The sequence below is a fragment of the Coenobita brevimanus genome, chromosome 66 (genome assembly GCF_032717465.1).
Source record: "Coenobita brevimanus isolate Jiangsu-jjx chromosome 66, ASM3271746v2, whole genome shotgun sequence".
Classification (NCBI taxonomy): Eukaryota; Metazoa; Arthropoda; class Malacostraca; order Decapoda; family Coenobitidae; genus Coenobita; species Coenobita brevimanus.
The window spans coordinates 34,569,728-34,590,882 of record NC_137019.1 but is presented as its reverse complement, the minus strand read 5'-3'; the positions used below and the strand labels follow the sequence as shown (position 1 = coordinate 34,590,882).

Genomic DNA, 21,155 nt, shown 5'->3' with positions numbered 1-21,155 from the left:
AAGTAAACTTTAGAATTTGGTGCCAGTCACGAAGAAGTGCTATGGAAAGCCTCCTAAGCATTTTAACTGTCTTTTCTAACATTTATTTACAGGATAAGCTACAAAAGGACGGGATTACCGCCTATACTCTTTTTACCCTGACTCGACCTAAAATGCTGAGGTGTAAATATAAAGTGACACAGAGAAGTGCTATTGAAAATAACACCACGGAGCTACGTGAAATAAGCTGCAAAATGGGGAAAATTTGAGCCAAGTTAAGGTGAAAAAAGTATTGTTAAAGAGTGTGAACGATAACGTGTGTGTGTGTGTGTGTGTGTGTGTGTGTGTGTGTGTGTGTGTGAGAGAGAGAGAGAGAGAGAGAGAGAGAGAGACACGGGGAGATGAGGGGAGGGATTTAAGAAAACATCAGTAAAATACACAATACACAGGTCTACTAATAGAATGGTAAATATGTACTCGTATAAAGCACTATATTCCTAGGTATACACAGAGATACGCGATGTCAGACAGGATGGTGGTAAAATCTCTACCGAAATAAACCTTGTGTGAAAGGATAAGACTTGCTCACACAGCATTGTTTGTGTGTAATGCAGCGTCCTTCCTTCCATGGGACGAGCACAGGGTGGAAGAAGAGAGTAAAAGAATGCTTTAAGTGTGTCAACATGTTTTTAACCGAGTGTCCGGGCTTGCTTATGCCTGCAGACGAAGGCGTAGAGGCTGTGAGAGTGGTGAAACGGGAATGTCCTGGGCCGGTATTCTTGTCGGGTAAGGGGTCTCCCTAACACCTCTTCCTAAGCGATTTAGTTTCGATAAGGAGTCTTCCTAACCTTTTCCTTAGCGATTTATTTTTGGTAAGGAAACTCCCTAACACCTCTTCCTTAGCGATTTATTTTTGGTAAGGAGACTCCCTAACACCTCTTCATTAGCGATTTATTTTTGATAAGGAGGCTTCTTAACACCTCTTCCTTAGCGATTGTTTTTGGTAAGGAGGCTCTCTTTCACCCCTGCCTTAGCTATTTATTTTCGGATGTGGCGAAGTAATATAATTTCATACATTAATTATGCAGAGTATGACTATACTGGAAGGATTTATGTAACGCAGAATAGTAAGGTGTAATAAGCAAAATACTCGTAAATCGCTTAGGAAAAGGTGTTAGGGAGCTACCTTAACAGATGAGAATACGGGCCTTGCTTTTTGATATCCTAACAAGAAAAATACAAGGTGGTTTGTATAGGTAGTGTTCCTTGTGTGTTGCGGGGACGGCTCAGTCTGCTGGTGTGGCCGTGGGTGTGGTACTGGGTGTACGATATGAATAAAATAAGGCAGAAAGGACATTAACAACGCTGAGACGTCATCACAACACATAGAAAAAATCGCCCAGTGGAGTAGAAGGGCAGCGTAATATATGTACCACCCTTCATGAAAGCAGTGAAATGTGTAAAAAGATATCAACACCTCCCGTCCCGTATATTTAGTAGCAGTAGTAGTAGTTGTTGGTGTAGTAAAGCTTCCCATGTCCCTGAGGGAAGTTGTCTTGTTTTTATCATTATTATTATTTTGATGATGATGATGATGATGATGATGATGATATTATTATCATTATTATTATTAAAACATTTTAATATTGCGATAATTCAAAGGCTATTCGACATGGAGTCTTCAAACTTGGTCGGACAGACGTCCGTCTCTTTTGACCAAAATTGGTGGCTGTCCATCAAGCAGATCTCTGGATATTATCTTAAAAACAGGAAAATGAGTCATCCACACTATCTCAAGAACTGCCTAAGCTAGGAAGCTGACAGTTTACTTCAATATAGCCTGAAGGAGGACGCAGTGCAGGAAGGAATATGGTTCCAATCGGCTGAATATTCACTGAGATCGCCTGAGGTACAAAACTGGGACTGTTCTGGATAATCAGGATCCAATCTAATTTTCCACGAAGGATTAAAGCTAAAGCCACCAAATTTCGTGGATTTATAAACCGTAATGACTTAAGGTGACATGTACCTTTACCTCAAGGTCCCTTAATGGCTCGGCTTCTAGTAGGCAATGGCTGTGGGATATTTATCAAAATTGCCTTTAGACAGTTTTACTGTGTTCTAGTTACTGTTATTATTATTATTATTATTATTATTATTGATTATTATTATTATTATTATATTATTATCATCATCATCATCATCATTATTACTCCTGCTGTCACCATACAATACATTTTCAGCGAGATTTTTTCCAACGTTCAGCAGCACCTCATAACTGACATTGTGAATTTTGGACTATAAGAAAGATCAGAATATCGACATGGATCATTTTCGTAATGTAGCTTAAAATTCGTTTTAAGTAAAATGCCGCTTGAAAAAAAAACTTTGAAACAATAGCAGATACTTAATTAGAAGTGTTATGCTTTGATTTAGTCGTATATAAGAAAAATAATAGGCAACTTCTTGAACACTGATATGATGGACAGTCCTCGATATTGTACTTATTTGTTGACCACTATTTCGAAGCATAACATTGTTTAGCAAATACGTGGTAATAAGACAACGCTATTTTTACACGATATTTATCTGACTGAAAACTAGGTCCAAGCTAATAGTACAAAAATCACGAATGTCGATAATCTGAATTTCCATATAGCCTAAGGTCCGTATTCTCGTCGGTTACAGAAGCTCCCTAACATCTTTTCGTAAACAGTTTATATTGCTTTTTACACCTTACTGTCGTACTTCTGTGTTATAAAATGTAAATCCTTCTGATGTTGCCTTACTCTGCAAAAATAGTGCAGAAATGGATATTAATCAGCCATATCCAAAAATAGATCGCTAAGGAAGAGGTGCTAGGGAGCTTCCTTACCCGACAGAATACGAACCCAAAACTCGCAAGTCCTTAATTAGAGGTTGGAATTAAATTGAATATAACAGTGTAGTTGTAGTGATACACAGAAAACGGGTAGTTGACTTAACAGGGGTAACGCCTTCATTACGATGGATTATTTTATTTTTGTTACTTCCAAGTACAGTAATATCAATAAAGACAGAAATAGCCTTGACGTGGAAGTGTGTGGGTCCATCATCCACACATTTGATGTAGTGCTATCTTTAAACGAATTTACAGTGACAAATTAGTCTCTCTCTCTCTCTCTCTCTCTCTCTCTCTCTCTCTCTCTCTCTCTCTCTCTCTCTCTCTCACCCAGGAAATGATTCATTGCGCTGAGCGGTAACTGTGTAACGAAATGGACGCCTGGTGGCCACGTGGATTAAGGCGTTCCATATGGGATTATGTCCGAGGGAAGGCTGGGAATGTTTTGCGCGCATTTTGCAACTCAGGGAAGAGGGACTGATCAAACCTGCCTTTAATAACTGGATTTGTCTGCCTAGCCCTGGGCCCCTACTCTCCTGAAAATGAAGTAAAGAACTGAATGACTGATATGAGAAGATAAAGTACGTACTCGCAAGGAAGAGGTTGACCCAAAATAAGGAATTATATGTGAGTTTCAAGTGATGTTAAGTATGGGTTTAGATCTAGCTCAAATGAGAGAGAGAGAGAGAGAGAGGTAAAAAAGTAGGTACTAGGGAGGTAGGTAGGCAGGTGGGTAGGTAGTGGGTAAGTAGGGAAGTAGATATAGATTATTATCCTTGCTTTAATTTCACTCTTGCTGTGTGGCGGTAATAACCTTTGATGATATATTGTCAAAATCTTTAAACTTGATCAGTCCATCAACTCATCCACCCTGCCCATCCTTCCCACCCAGAAGAACCACCCACCTCACCCCACCCTTCCAATCCATCCCACCCACCAAACCCACCCACCTATCCCACCCACCCCAGTGCAGATACAAGACAGAGAAACAGATAAAAGCGTCTGTGTTAAATTTTACGGAGCATGAACACAGGGGAGGGATGCACTTCAGAGGGACAGAAAAAGATGAATATTTGAACAGCAAGCCAGGCACTGAGGCTAATAGTGTATGCTGAGTGAATATTAACTCTTTGAATCATGGTGTATATTTTTATGTGCATGTTTTTGCTATCTCCAAGTGATTTAGTCATAGGAGTCTGAGTGTAATTACTGGTAACGTTACATCTCTTAAGACGATCGTATTTTATTCCAATTAACGCCAGACGATCCTGTAAGGCAAGGATGAATCATAGAAGCTTCAGAATTAAGAGCAATATAATAAGTTGAATGTCTGAAGGAGCTAGGCATGAGGGTAGGGGAGTGCTGTATAGAATGAGGATTAACACCAAATACACACACGCAGGCCAGTACAACACCTCAGTCGATGTACTGTGCTACAAGGCCTCCCTCCCAGCATCCACCTACTTTTCATCAGAGGTGATCAAGTTCACCTAGTTTGGCTTAGATCAGAACACCAGCCAGCACTCCTCAGTATCCAGCTGAGATTTGGACTGGATTGAATCGCAGACGACACGTGCCCAGCCTGGAGAACAGACTCACACAGCATAACACACACGCTGGAGCACTGCACAGCACATGCCACACTAACACACATACACAGCATAACACACACTGGAGCACTGCACAGCACATGCCACACTAACACACATACACAGCATAACACACACTGGAGCACTGCACAGCACATGCCACACTAACACACATACACAGCATAACACACACTGGAGCACTGCACAGCACATGCCACACTAACACACATACACAGCGTAACACACACTGGAGCACTGCACAGCACATGCCACACTAACACACATACACAGCGTAACACACACTGGAGCACTGCACAGCACATGCCACACTGAGATGCAAACACATCAGCTGTGAAGGGACCCTGTGGGAAGACCCCGTGGGGGCAGTTGCTTACCTGCGGTCGATGGATCTGCCACGTCAGGCAGACTTGGGTTAAGCAACAACAACAACAACAACAACAGTAATAACAGACTTCGAGTGAAGAATAAGCAACCAAAAAATAAAAGTGGAACTTCACAATAAAAAAAAAGATGATGATGATGATGACAGTAGTAGTAGTAGTAGTAGCAGTAGTAGTAATAGTAGTAGTAGTAGTAGTAGTAGTAGTAGAAGCAGTAGTAGTACTAGTAGTAGTAGTAGTAGTAATAGTAGGAGTGTTGCAGCAGTTGTAGTAGGAATAGTAGCAGCCTCCCTTCTTCGCCCTGGCTCAGTCAACTGCCAGTAATTCAACGCTAATCTTTCCTCCTGCTTCAGCTACGTCGCTGCTGGCGAGTGTGCTGACGCTGACGGTGATAAGCGTGGGTCGGTTCGTCGCGGTGATGTTCCCCCTCCACGCCCGCATCTGGCCCAACCACGCCCACAGAGCCATCGCAGCCGTGTGGGTGGTGTCCGCCCTACTCTCCTGCCCAATACTCTTTTACAGGGAGCTCTACAGTACCACGGTAGGTGTTGGCGCTGTCTGTACCTCTGCACTGATTTTGTGTCTCAAATCCCCCTGCTAAAATTATTCTTCATTACACCTTATGTCCTCTTCTGTCGTTTATATATCCTTCCTATATCACCATACTCGGCATAAATAACGTTCAGAAGGGTACTAACTATTGTTACGGAACAGAGAAAGATAACGTACACTTTAAGTGAGAATACTAAGAGTCACTACTGTCCCGTAAAGTTCCAGGTTCAAAACAAAAGGGTTAGGTAAAATTACAAGTCAAAGTTTAATGCTTAAACTAACAACAAAACATTCAGAACTCATAAGGATAATGTAATGGCAAATAAACAGGTTAAATATATGGTTAACTGCAATAGCCTCTATTAACACGAAATTAGCAAGAGTAAATTTATCTAAGTCAGCCCTGATAAAATGAAATACACCAGGTAATGCTCAGTTAATGCAAGATAAATTATTACAGATACAACCTATTATCAAAAATGACTGACATAAAACCCAACATTAATCACAAAGACCTCACTAGGCCTAAGAACTAACCCTATGCTACACAGTACAAGAAAAAATGCAACAACAGTTATACTCAAATTACACACAGCTGCTAGATGTTTGGAGATTTCTTGAGCACTCACAATAATAATACAGGGGAGGACAGAGATGTGAACAAAATGAGGAGCAGATCTAAGTGGCCATGATGCAAAGACTGAGCTCATTATATAGGGGCCGGCAGAGCTTGATACAACTTGTAAGAAGGACGCGCAAATGAAGCCATGGGGACAGAGAGTTGACAATCCCGCTCTGAATAACAGAGAGAACGACTTACTCTACTATAACGGTAGAAGGGGGGGACTGAGGCAGAATACGCTCGTGATCAAACATGCAGCAACTGTGCGTTAAAATTACACAAAGGATGATGAAATCATAGGCTATGTAACACCTCCCCACAAAGAAAAAGAAATTTGCAAAGGAAATTTCTTATTACTCTAAAACAATCTGTATAGGGCATTACAGAACATGCAAAAGTCTTTCCTAATGTTACAAAACATGAGATCTCCCTAGCACGTTCAGTCATAGGTACTTGCCAGTATCCCTTTAACAAATCAAACTTACTTATGTACCTAGACTTTCCGATCTTGTCTATGCAATCTTCCACACGAGGGAGAGGGTAAGTGTCTGTTTTGGTTATCTGATTAACACGTCTGTAGTCGATGCAAAGCCGCTGTGACCCGCCTGGCTTAGGGACTAGAGTGACAGGAGAACTCCACTCGCTCTGACAGGGCTCAATCATCTTGTGGTCCAACAGGTAGCCAAGCTCCTTCTGGATGAGAGGAACTTTCACTGGGTTCACACGGTAAGGAGGCAGTTTAATTGGCTTTGCGTCTCCAACATCGACATCATGCATCAACACAGTGGTTCTTCCTGGAGTGGCACGGAACACTTGCGGGTACTCCTGCAGTAATGCCGAAAACTCCTGCCTTTCCTCGGGAGGTAGATGAGAAAGCTTAGTCTGGAGATCATTCATGATATCAGGATTCTTCCCCAAACTATCACTCAGGCTCATACTGCATGGGAGAGCTTCACTTGCAGACTCGGGTGGAACAGCTACAGTGCAGACTGGATTATTTTCGTCCCGCCTGTGATATAACTTTAGCATGTTGATGTGACAAAGTTGCTTGTTCTTTCTACGATCTGGTGTGGCGATGACATAGTTGACATCACTTAGTTTCTTCTCCACGAAATAAGGACCACTAAACTTGGCTTGAAGAGGTTGCCCATGAACTGGTAGCAGAATCAAAACCTGATCTCCTGGCTGAAAGTGGCGTAACCTGGACTTCTTATCATACCAAGTCTTCATCTTCTGAGCAGCTCCTAAATTCTCTCTCGCCAGTTGTAAAGCAGTGGACAGCCGTTCTTTGAACTTCATCACATACTCCAGCAGGTTGACGTCATCTTCCTCCGACAGCCAGCATTCCTTGAGTAGCTTAAGGGGTCCTCTTACTTCATGGCCAAACAGTAGTTCAAAGGGTGAGAAGCCCAGTGATTCATTTGGAGATTCTCTTGCAGCAAACACAACGAATGGAAGACCTTTATCCCAGTCTTTCTGATGTTCCAAACAGTATTTCTTGAGCATCGATTTGAGTGTTTGATGATATCTCTCCAACGCTCCTTGGGTCTGGGGATGGTAAGCTGAAGACGTGATCTGGGTGATGCCCAACTCTTTCAGAGACTGCTTGAAAACGTTTGACATGAAATTACTTCCCCGGTCTGACTGTACCTCCTTGGGCAGACCAAACTTTGTGAAGAACCCTAGCATTTCCTTAACCACGTTCTTTGCTGAGATGTTTCTAAGTGGAATGGCTTCAGGATAACGAGTAGCCATATCAATCATGGTCAACACATAAGAAAATCCTGAAGAAGTCTTAGGAAGAGGGCCCACAATATCCACCAACACACGGGTGAAAGGCGCCTCAAAAGGAGGAATGGGAACTAGAGGTGCAACCTTTTCGGTCTGATTACACTTCCCCACAACTTGACAGGTGTGACAAGACTTACAATACCAGGAAACATCCCTGAAGATACCTGGCCAGTAGAAGTGTTTCAAAATGCGTGCCACAGTCTTCCTCACTCCAAGGTGTCCTACCAAACTGGAATCATGAGCCACTCGAATGATATCCTGCCTACAAACACGAGGGATGACAACTTGATGTACAACCTCCCATTCACAGTCGGCTGATGCTGTTGGGGGTCTCCACTTCCTCATAAGTACTCCTGACTTTACATAATAACAAGTAGAAGCACCGGCTGACTCTTCTTCACTGTAAGCAGAGTTAGCTAGACCTTTCAACTCAGGGTCAGCAACCTGCAACTCAACCAACTCTTGACGAGACAAATTATCAACACTACGGGGTACTGACTCATCTGGTGAGTGGTCCAAATTAGCAAGAAAAGTGTCAGCTAGGATAACATCATCATCATCATTATCCTCTAAATCACCAGTAACTTTAGACTTAGCCCTAGTGACAGCACATGCAGGGAACACATCAGGGACATCACAATCCTGGGTCGCAGCCACTGGCTCACTAGACAACTGAGGAGCTGGACACACTTGACTTCCACCAATATCATTTCCAAGTAAGAAAGTTACACCTGACATTGGGAGTGTCTCAACCAACCCAACCATAACGGAACCATTAACAAAACCAGACTCTAAATTCACTCTGCACAGAGGGACAGAGAAGTAATTATTCCCTACACCTTGTAAGATTACAGTTTCATCAGAGGAATTAACATTAGAGCCTAGAACACTGGTCAGCATAAGGGATTGGCAAGCACCTGTATCACGATATATTTGAACTGATTTCCTGTCATTACTGTCCAGAGGACTGACAAAACCATCAGACAGGAAATTAGCACATGAACTCTTGAGAGTGTCACCCACGTTACTGCTCAAAGAGGAGCTCCATCATGAGAATTTAAGTTACCCCTCAAAGCAGGTTCAGTTAACTCAGTTAAAGAATTCTGGGAACTCTCAAGAGTGGACACTAGACCAATTGACTGAATATTTAAAGACTCCTTTTTGTTCACATCACGCTGTCTCCTGAAACATCTCTCCGTAGTATGACCAAGCTTACTACAATAAGTACATTTACTTTTCTGAAATCTAGAGGTGAAGCTGGTATGTACTTCCTGAGAAACATCATCTTTATTCTCTTTCCTGTTACCTGTACTCTGAGTAGAGGCAACGTACTTACTCTCAGCTTTCCCTTTTTCTCTAGAATATCTCTTGTGAGTGAGAACATATTCATCAGCTAAAACTGCAGCATCAGACAAATTATCTATTCTTCTCTCATCAAGATATAGGCTTACATCTTTACTAATACACCTTTTGAAGTCCTCCAGCAAAATCATCTGCTTAAATTTACCAAAATCAGAATCCACATTCTTAGAATTTAACCACTGTTCTAACAAATCTTCTTTGATTTTTGCATACTCAACATGGGATTGCTTATCTTGCTTGTAAGTTGTCCTAAATTTTACTGTATAGGCTTCAGGAACAAGCTCATAGGCCTTAAGAATCAAGCTCTTAACTACATCATAATTGTCAGATTGATCCTGAGGCAAAGATGCATAAGTTACTTGAGCTTTACTGGTGAGAACAGTTTGAAGGAGTACTGGCCAATACTTTTTGGGCCAATTAAAACCTGTAGCTACCCTCTCAAACAACTGAAAATACTTTGTTAAATCAGATTCATTAAAAGGAGGGACAAGTTTAACATTTTTAGCCACATCAAAATCATCAGAGCAAGATGATCCAGTTCCACCTTGTTTCATGCGATACTCATGGTCTGCCTGAATCCTGGCAAGTTCAATTTGTGTCTGAGCCTGTACCTGTGCCTCTTGAATACGAGCATTTGCCTGAAATTCAGCCTCCTTAACACAAGCCTCCTTAGCCTGAGACTCCGCCTCCTTAGCACGTGCTTGAAATTCAGCTTCCTTCACACGAGCCTCCTGCAGGGCTAGCTGTAACTTAGCTAATTCAATCTGCGTTTGCTCATTTGGAGGAGTTACATTAAACAAGCTTTCATTAATCATGTCAACAATTTGATCTTTAGAATGATGAGAGCGAACAGCAATTCCCAATTGTTGAGCAACAAGCTTAAGTTCATTCTTTGTTCTGTTTTCTACATCACACACTGTTTGCACATTTGACAAAAAATCTTTGGCTTCATCAAGTGTAGTAATAGTAGACATAATTAATAAGTAACAGTCACAAAATATCAAGCAATATCCTTATGATAATATCCTGAATATCCTGATAAGAGGTCGCCAAATTTATGTTACGGAACAGAGAAAGATAACGTACACTTTAAGTGAGAATACTAAGAGTCACTACTGTCCCGTAAAGTTCCAGGTTCAAAACAAAAGGGTTAGGTAAAATTACAAGTCAAAGTTTAATGCTTAAACTAACAACAAAACATTCAGAACTCATAAGGATAATGTAATGGCAAATAAACAGGTTAAATATATGGTTAACTGCAATAGCCTCTATTAACACGAAATTAGCAAGAGTAAATTTATCTAAGTCAGCCCTGATAAAATGAAATACACCAGGTAATGCTCAGTTAATGCAAGATAAATTATTACAGATACAACCTATTATCAAAAATGACTGACATTAAACCCAACATTAATCACAAAGACCTCACTAGGCCTAAGAACTAACCCTATGCTACACAGTACAAGGAAAAATGCAACAACAGTTATACTCAAATTACACACAGCTGCTAGATGTTTGGAGATTTCTTGAGCACTCACAATAATAATACAGGGGAGGACAGAGATGTGAACAAAATGAGGAGCAGATCTAAGTGGCCATGATGCAAAGACTGAGCTCATTATATAGGGGCCGGCAGAGCTTGATACAACTTGTAAGAAGGACGCGCAAATGAAGCCATGGGGACAGAGAGTTGACAATCCCGCTCTGAATAACAGAGAGAACGACTTACTCTACTATAACGGTAGAAGGGGGGACTGAGGCAGAATACGCTCGTGATCAAACATGCAGCAACTGTGCGTTAAAATTACACAAAGGATGATGAAATCATAGGCTACGTAACACTATCTATACCCAAAAGTAAACCGCTAAGGAACAGGTGTTAGGGAGCTTCCTTATCCTACGAAAATACGAGCCCTTGTGTCTGGGTCTATATGTACATTTTGTCATAGTGTTTCAAAGTGCTTTACAGTACAGGGTAACTTTGGCCTGCAGTCCACCGGGTTCATGTTCAGCTAAGCCTGGAATTGCTACTACTGCTACTACTACTACTACTACTACTACTACTACTACTACCACTACTACTACTACTACTACTACTACCGCTACTACTACTACTACTAATAATAATAATAATAATGATAATAATATAATAATGATAATAATAATAATAATAATAATAATAATAATAATAATAATATTTCAAAGTGGAGTCCATATCTTGTTATATAAAAAGCTACACGCCTGCGCCTCGCCCAGCCTCACGATCCAGCCCCATTCATTTCTATAGGAAGCTCTCGGTAGGTGTAATAAGGTCGCTGTAGTTCTTTCACTTCAAGATGGCGTAAATTTGCGTCCTTTCGAAGCTTATTTCACGTAGCTCAGTGGCAGAATAAGGCCATAACGTAGCGCTACATCCTCTCCATAGCACTTCTTCATGACTTGCATCATTATGAAGTATTAGTCTCATGCTACAGCTCAGTATCCTAGATGAAGAGATGGCAAGTTTAGGCCAAGTTAGAGTACGACGAATATTGCTTTTTGTGTTAAGTCATGTTATTAAAACAGAACGCGAAGGTCTGAACAAACAACCTATTTCAGCGATAATTTTTGAAAATTTTGACTAAGAATGAAGAGTCGAGAGGAAGAATGGGTCTGTGATGTGTTAGGGTTGTGATGAGAAGGGGTAGACTGTGATGGTTTGGGCAAATGGAGAGGATGAGGGATGACAATAGTAACTGAATGTGAAGGGTAAGTGATATGAACGTTAAGGGTAGAGCTATGGAAGACAGACCGAAAAAGACATTATTATTATAATTATTTTTGTTATTTTTATTATTATCATTGTCATTATTATTATTTTATTATTATTATTATTTTTTATTATTATTATTATTACTACTACTACTATTATCATTATTATTATCGTTATCGTTATTGTTGTTGTTATTATTATTATTATTATTAATATTATTATTAATATTATTATATCCAGTGATCCAAGCTTTTATCTAACCTTTCTTCTTCTTCCTCCACTGGTCCAGGCATTAGCCTAACTTTCTTCCTTTTCCAGTGGTCTAATTTTACGTCATGGACCTGTGAGGAATTCTGGCCCACGGAGAGCCAATTTGATCCTGAGCTGCGTATGTGCTTGGTGACCTACAACGCTAAGAAGCTCTACTACACCGTCCTCACCATTGCCCTGTACTTCCTTCCAGTCGTTATCATGTTCGTCAACTACGGGTAAGGAAGCTGTACTTTTCTCACTAAATCTTGACCTAAAATTGAGCGTCTGAAGTTCCTCCTATACTCTTCTCACTCTAACTTGGCTTTCTGTTGAGTTGATGAATTTCCTTCCTATATCCCTCACTCTTTAACTTGGCCTAATATTGAGTAGATGAATTTCCTCCTATACTCTTCACATCTACGAGTACCTTGGGCTAATATTCCCATCCTTCCGGCCTTGTCATCGCTGTGTGCTGTACTCTTTTCATTCTAACTTGACCTAATGTTTTTATCTCTCCGTCTTTTTAATCTGTGTATCTGTCTATCTATCTATCCATCTAGCTGTCCGTCTGTCTGTCTGTCTGTCTCTCTATAGCCTGATACCTTAATCCCGTAAGGAATGGACCCAAGTAAATCGCCTCCATGTCGCCTTATCCTCTGCCATTTGACAGTCCTGTCTCCAACTGGGAACCCACTCATTCCATTTCACTTTATTTTGTAATATAATTACATAGTTTGAGAATATGTACTATAGTATACTGTATAGCATACATATGCTTAATATCCATCATACTGTACACTGGATCACAAAAGTATCGGTGCACAGGGGATGCGATGCCTACCGAAAAGGTTCAAACAACTGCTGACATTACCAACGTGTCATTGTGTATCATCAGTGTCTGTCTATATAAACATTACATTTGCTATATGTTTGCAAGAGGATATTGCTAGTTGGCGATATATAACACCTCCCGACATCAGGGCTACCAACGTGTGGTAGGTCGGATACTAATATTTCAGTGACCTTCGTTCTGTGGTCCCAAATGTTTCACGCATGTTGTGCACCGATACTTTTGTGACCGAGTGTACAAGTTCATGAATAGTGCTCACCACATTGTGTACAGAGTCCATATAGTAGGCTAACTGGATGTACATAACAGTATTACACAGTAAAACTTTTCTGCAAAAACACGTACACGCACTCATATACTGTGCGTACAATCCATATACATAATTATATACATATTTATAAATATACAATGACATGAAGTGACAGGGATTAACACATACATCTATACATGATAAGTTATTTGACAGCCTATAACGTTATTTATAACAAAAAAGGGAAGAATAAATAACCTTAGGATAACTCAGCTGACACAATGTATTTAATGTGTACAAATAAACCACACGCCAAGTATAAAAATACAACTAATTAATAAATCCTCTTTATTATTAAAACAATCACTAAAACTAGTAACTACAAAATATTATCTTAATTATAAAAATCTAGAGTCCATAAGTTAGAAAATAAATAAAAATGGACGAATAAAACAAATTAATAGCATCAGAAAGACGTGTGTGTTAAAACAGAAAATATAAATCTCATGAAGAAAAATGTTAAAAATGCAGTTGAAAAAAATATTTAAAAAAATAAAAAATACCTATGTTCATCCATTCAAAGGCTCAGTCCCATATCCCTTTGATAAATACACTAATATTCGTAAAATAAACAAGGGCCCGCCTGTCTTCATGGCTTTGTGCCCATATTAAGCGACAGATTATGACAATTAAACAGTCTATAAGAACATTCACTTTATATTCACTCTTAAGCAGGGTAACAACATTATCAATAAGGATGCTTTTAAGAAGAGATGAATATGTTTTGGCGTAGGAGCAATGTGCACCAAATAGTAGTAGTAGTAGTAGTACTAATAGTAGTAGTAGTAGTAGTAGTACTACTACTACTACTACTACTACTACTACTACTACTACTACTACTACAACTACTGATAGTAATAATAATAATGATGATAATAACAATAATAATATTAATAATAATAATAATAATAATAATAATAATAATAACTAGGAAGCATTCAGACAGCGCATACTTCTGTCAGTGCCATTGCAGGATCCGGATCCGCCCCAATATTTAAAAACTCTTTCTTGGCCCATGGCCCACCCTTCCAAAAAATTTCATTGAAATTCATTGAGAACTTTTGGAGATATCGTCTGGACAAACAGACAGACAGACAAACATAGCTGAATACATAACCTCCTCCAACTTCGTTGCTGGAGGTAATAATAATAATAATAATAATAATAATAATTATTATTATTATTATTATTATTATTATTTCATACCAAACTACTCGGGAACCGCTGTACTAAGCCTCCCAAACTCACTAGAGAATTGGCTCTTTTAACCCTCTTCCTGCCTTCTGCCGCCGCCGCCGCAGCCTGGTGGTGTGGACGCTGTGGGTGTCGCGGATGCCGGGGGAGCAATCTGCGCCGTCTCGCAACATCGCCCTGCGCTCCAAGAAGAGGGTGGTCAAGATGGTGAGCGTGGTGCTGCTCGTGTTTGTCATCTGCTGGACCCCGCTGCAGACACTTATACTCTACACCAACTTCGTCGAGCATGACAGTGTAAGTGGGGATGTCATCACTCCTGTTAGGGTAAAAACAAAAATTAATAATAATAATAATAAAAAGACAGGCAGATAGACAAAAAGAAAGAAAGAGAAGAAAAAGACAGACAGACAGACAGACAGGCAGGCAGAAAGAAAGAAAGAAAAGCAGACAGAAAGACAGATGGAAAGAATGAAATAACAGACAGACAGGCAGAAAGCAAGAAAGAAAGAAAATAAAAACAAAAAAAGACGAGGAAAAAGAAAAAGAGAAAACGAAAAAACAGAAAAATAACGTAAACCTTCTTTCTGTCATGAGGAACCACCACTGAAGAAGCAACACACAACACTGATATTTCTAGAGCAACAACCCAGGCTTATTCTTCTTTCTTTCTTTTTTCGTTCTTGTTCAGATAACCAACCCAGAGGCCACAACTTTATTTCTTTGGGGTTACTGGACTTGTGAGAATCTAGGCCCGTACTCTCGTCAGTTGTGGAAGCTCCCTAACACCTTTTCTTAAGCAATTTATTTTGTTTATTACACCTTATTGTCCTTATCTGCATCATATAAATTCTTGCAAATATCGCCATACTTTCCTTAAATGGCGTCCAAATGGACATTAACCTCCTATATGCAAAAAAATAAATCACTAAGGAAAAGGTGTTAGGGAGCTTCCTTCACCGACAAGAATACGAGACCAGAATCACAAAAATTCCTATTGATTTTCCTAAGATAATATTTTCTGTGGAAGTCTTCTCGTCAAGTGCACACCGGGGGACAATGCAAGATAATTTCCGGAGCCTGGGAGCGATTCATTTGCCGTGGACACAATCAGGGAAGATCTTAATGGGGGGATTGGCTGGGAAATTATGTTATTTTATCAGCAATTTGTGTCTGTGGATTCTTTTGTAATTCTCTTCTGCCTGTCGCTTCGGAACATCAAGTCGAAGCAGCCAGAGTGGATTCATGTTCAAGATAACAGCTGCTCGACAACACACACACACACACACACACACACACACACACACACACACACACACACACACACACACACACACACACACACACACACACACACACACACACACACACACACACACACACACACACACACACACACACACACACACACACACACACACACACACACACACACACACACACACAATTGCTTTCCCAGTTTCGCCTGAAGAAAATTTACAAACAGCGAAATACAATCCAAACCCCATCTCGGTTAATGTGTTTCAGATGCTTCGATATTTCCACTAAGTATTCTTCAGACTTTGGGAGGATCCTCGTGTCTGCCTCTGTACCATAACCAGGTCTCACCCACTGATACGGCAGTCGGGACCAAAGCATTAATTTATACTTGAATATAAATTTAGAGTTTTAGTGTTCATTACTGTGCATGTGCCTTAGCCCGCTGTTCTCGTCGGTTAAGAAAGCTCCCTAACACCTCTTCCTAAGCGATTTATTTTGCTTATTGCACTTTGCCTTCGTGTTCTGTGTCATTTAAATCATTCTATTATCACCGTACTCTGCATAAGTAACGTACGAAACTATATTAGCAGCCGCATTCAAAAGTAAATCGGTAATTCGTAGGTGTTAGGGAGCTTCCTTATTAGCCGAGAATACTAACATTTGTTCTTTGTTTTGATTACTATAATTAACAAAATCTTTATAATTAATCCAACGTACTCATTCGAGCGTATTCTAAAGTGGTATTGCAGGCTTCGTAGCACCTTTAACTCAGCTATTTATTCTGCACCTTACACCTCAGTATCCTCTTGCATGTCACTGATCCAGAGTATGTCGATAAAAAAAATAAATCGCTTAGGAAGAGGTAATAGCAAGCCTCCTATGCGATTTCGGCTGGCATTCTCGTCTGGTAAGGTGCCCTAGGTCCTCTTCCTTAGCGATTTATTTTCCCAGCTCATTAATATCCTCATTTTGGGTTGCGTCTTACATCTTAATATCGATATAGATTGCATGAATAACACTCAAGGATATAGTAACGGAACAGAATCAGGAATAAACCGGTAAGGAAGAGGTGTTAGTGCAGAATCAGAAATAAACCGGTAAGGAAGAGGTGTTAGTGCAGAATCAGAACTAAGCCGGTAAGGAAGAGGTGTTAGGGCAGAATCAGAAATAAACCGGTAAGGAAGAGGTGTTAGGGCAGAATCAGAAATAAACCGGTAAGGAAGAGGTGTTAGTGCAGAATCAGAAATAAACCGGTAAGGAAGGGATGTTAGTAAGCATCCTAACCACATACGACTCTAAGCCCAACCTATATACAGCACTGTTTACGTGTAATATGCAAAATATATCGCTTAGCTGCTACTACAGTAAGCCTCCTGTGCGATTTAGAATACGAATGTAAGTCTGCTCTCCCCTCTAACCTCCCCTCTCCCCTGTCTCTGCCCCTCCAGCTCCCCGATTGGTTCCCTACAATGGAATTCCTGGCCTACTTCCTCGCCTACTCCAACTCCGCCCTCAACCCCATTATTTACTGTGGGTTCAACGCCAGCTTCCGTCAAGGCCTCGTCTCCCTCCTCACATGCGGACGCACCAGCACACACACCACCCTCACCACACGTTAGTATTGCACTGGCCTGTTATATCCTTGCAGAGTAATGTCGATCCCCTGCCTGACGATAAATTGCAAGTCAGTGAACAATTACCTTTGCAACTTTGAGGTGTTATCTTCCCAGATCAACATGCTTTTCAGAATATTGTGTTAAGAGTTTCGTAATTCGTCGACTAAATAGTGGATCGATATTCTTGACTATTCCTGTACATATCCTGTAGTGATGCTGCAATATCACGCTAGAACTATATAAGGGATTTTAGCACAGGCTGATAGATGGTTGATTCATAAATTGCGCTCCACTTGAGACTCATCTAACAATATCTTATGTGTTGCGTGGACGGCTCAATCTGCTGGTGTGGGCGTGGATGTGGCAGTGTTACAGATATTTTTATGACTCGAGGACACCTGTAATCTAATGTATGGATTTTTCTTATTTCATTTGTTTTTCCGTCCTCTGTTCATCTTTAATAAAAAAGTAAAGTAAAATAAAACAATGCAGGACAGACACTGATATCGCTGACTGGGCCGTCCCCACAACACACAAGATATCACCCAATAGAAGAGGAACGTTATATATGGACCACTTTATTACATTTGCATTTACTGTATCTTCTTTGCCATTGCCTTTGTATATAACACCTGTCCTTATATATAACACCTGTCCTAATGTATAACACCTGTCTTTATGTGTAATACCTTTCCTTATAGATAACACCTGTCCTTATAGATAACACCTGTCCTTGTATATAACACCTGTCATTATGTATGATACCTGTCATTATGCATAACACCAGTCCTTGTATATAACACCTGTCATTATGTATAACACCTGTCCTTATGTACAACACCTGTCCTTATGTATACCACCTGTCCTTATGTATAACACCTGTTATTATGTATACCACCTGTCATTGTGTATAACACCTGTCCTTATGTATAACACCTGTCCTTATGTACAACACCTGTCATTATGTATAACACCTGTCCTTATGTATAACACCTGTCATTATGTATAACACCTGTCCTCATGTGTAACGTGTGTCTTTGTGTGTAACCCCTGTCCTTATCTGTAACACCTGTCTTTATGTATAACACCTGTCCTTACGAGTCACACGTGTCTTTATGTTCCCTGCCATCATGCCCTCAGGTCGGAAGGGCGTGACTGGTGGCACGCGGGAGACGACCTTGGGCTGCTCTGGTCCGGAACCTGCAGTGCTTCTGGAACTGGGGTCACTCAAGGTCAAGGGCAGGTGAGTAAGGCCCGTATTCTCATTAGGAAGCTCCCTAACACCTCATCCTTAGCGCCTTATTTTTGAATATGGATGGCTAATATCCTTTTTTTATGTTTTTTTATGCAGGGTATGATAATATTCGAAGGAGTTATGTAACACAGAAGAGGACAGTAAGATGAAATAAACAAAACAAATAGCTTAGGAAAAGAAGTTAAAGAGCTCGTATTCTTGTCGGGTAAGGAAGCTCCCTAAAACCTCTTCTTTAGCGACTTATTTTTGCCAATGGGTTATTACTGTCCTTTTATACCTTACGCTGAGTAGGGCGATATTGGAGGGATTTATGTAACATAGATGAGGACAGTAACGTGGAAGAAGCAAAATAAATCACTTAGGAAAAAATGTTTTAGGGAGCTTTCATATCCTAAGAGAATATGGAACGTCCTTTTTATTCTCTTATAGCCACAGTATAGGATATAATACATAGACTCATATTCTCGTCAATTAAGGAAGCTCCCTTACACCTCTTCCATACCGATTTGTTTTTTAATACGGCTAATGTTGCTTTGTGCGTTAGTTATACGGAATATGGTGATGTTAATATAATTTAAGTAACACAGAAGAGGACAGAAAATTGTAATACGCAAAATAACTCTCTTAGGAAAAAGTGTTAGGGAGCTTCCTTAACCGACGAGAATACAGGCCACAGAAAGGCCCCTTAGTAGTGAAATGATCTTTGAATGCTGTAGCTAACCCCTCCTGCAAGATCTGGGCTTGTATTCTCATTGGTTAATACCGTTCCCTAAGATATTTATTTTGCTTATTACAGCTTGCCGCCCTCTTGTGTTTTACTTAAATCATTCTGACAACTCCATATGCAGAATAAACACCAGCAGAGTACGTTTTGTGAGCGCGTGACGAGCGAGCGAGCGTTTCTACGGACGCCAATCGTCATAATTTCATCTTGGTGTAAACTTTTAACATTTCTGGTGAGGTAGCTGAACAGTAACAGAGGAATAATTGAGCTAAAATCATTATTTTCTCAAGTTTTCTCTCTGGATGTGGATATAACGAGGAGCCGTAGCATTTATCACACGCGCAATGTTCAGGTCTCTGTTCCCGACTTGCAGTGTCAACGAACTTCGTCGGTAAGTGCTTAGCTATTGATCAAATGATAAAACCCAAAAATGGGGAGATTATCCTTGCTGATTTCACCCCCTAAACATAGAAGAACATTCATGTAAAATTATGAGCGTAATATCCGATATTTAATTATTAGAATTCATGCAAGAAAACTTAGCGTTTCAACAAGAAATCTTTTCCATTTCGATTTCAAAGTGCAGCATGTCAACTGAAACCCTCGGTACATTCACTTGGAAAGCTGTGGGGTTTCTTTCAAAGTCAAAGTCAAAGTCAAATGTTTATTTAGCCATAAAGATTATAATAGTTGACATAACACTTAGTCTACTAGCGGCTGAGCCTTTTGAGAGTCCGGGAACTCTCTTTAAAGGCACCTTGTATTTCATGCACTTTTGGTAAACATCAGTTTTCTAGTAAGGCTAAAACTACGATTTTACTAAATCAGCTGTATGACTTTTAAGTAATAATGGTCATCCCCGAATGACAATAGTTTAAGATTTTAATAAAGGGTATATACAAGACAGCACTACAACAAAACGGAGGTAATTTTATAATAATACCAGTAATAATGGTAACAATAATAATAACTACCACAATAACAATAATAATAATAAATAATAATAATAATGAAAGTCAACTAATTTAAAGAATTAGGACTTTGATAGTAAGTAGGATTTATAAGCAGATTTGAAAGATACAGCCTCGCTTAGTTCCCAAATGGCCATTGGGATACCATTCCAAACTTTGGGTCCCTGATAAGTGATATGTGACTGGGACTGGGTTGAAGCCATGAGCGGTATTTTTAGATTACAGTTATTTCGGAGATTATACCGATCATATTAAAATCAAAGTAACTGTTAAATGACAGGTTGTGCAGAGACTTGTAAACAAACAAAGCAGTGCAGTAGGATTTTATATCAGGCAATTTTAGGATACCCAATTTCTTGAAAGATGGATTAGTGTGGTCATATTTGCGTAAGTTTTCCATTATACGGACCGATTTCTTTTGGACTATAAATAAGCGGTTTAGTTGTCTCTTATAAGCACCACTCCCTACATTGTTACAATAAAACAATAAAGGAAAAATCAGCGAGTAATAAATGAGCTTAAAAGACCGTGTTGTTAGTTGATTACGAATTTGGTACATGATACCACACTGTTTGCTAATCTTTGTATGGAGATACTGGATATGTAAATGCCATGACAAACGTTCATCAGTTATAACACGAAGGAATTTTATACTGTCCACTCTTTCAATTGACTAGGCACCTATGTAGATGTTGGGTTGATTTGCAGTGCTTTGTTTCCTTCTAAATATAATGTAATGAGATTTGCTTACGTTTAGCGTAAGCTTGTTGCTTGTTATCCATTTTTTAATATCTGTT

At 39.9% G+C, this 21,155-nt stretch overlaps 1 protein-coding gene across 1 annotated transcript in view; it reads left to right on the top strand.

Moving 5' to 3' along the window:
* The window catches only part of LOC145405338 (RYamide receptor-like), a 51,290-nt gene that overhangs the window by 25,386 nt on the left and 4,749 nt on the right, over positions 1 to 21,155 (top strand). Inside the window, exons 5-10 of the mRNA XM_080276749.1 lie at positions 5,204 to 5,391; positions 12,248 to 12,417; positions 14,643 to 14,829; positions 17,241 to 17,406; positions 18,549 to 18,651; positions 19,761 to 19,778. Coding sequence (XP_080132875.1) covers positions 5,204 to 5,391; positions 12,248 to 12,417; positions 14,643 to 14,829; positions 17,241 to 17,406; positions 18,549 to 18,651; positions 19,761 to 19,778 — 832 coding nt within the window. The remainder of the gene's footprint in view (positions 1 to 5,203; positions 5,392 to 12,247; positions 12,418 to 14,642; positions 14,830 to 17,240; positions 17,407 to 18,548; positions 18,652 to 19,760; positions 19,779 to 21,155) is intronic.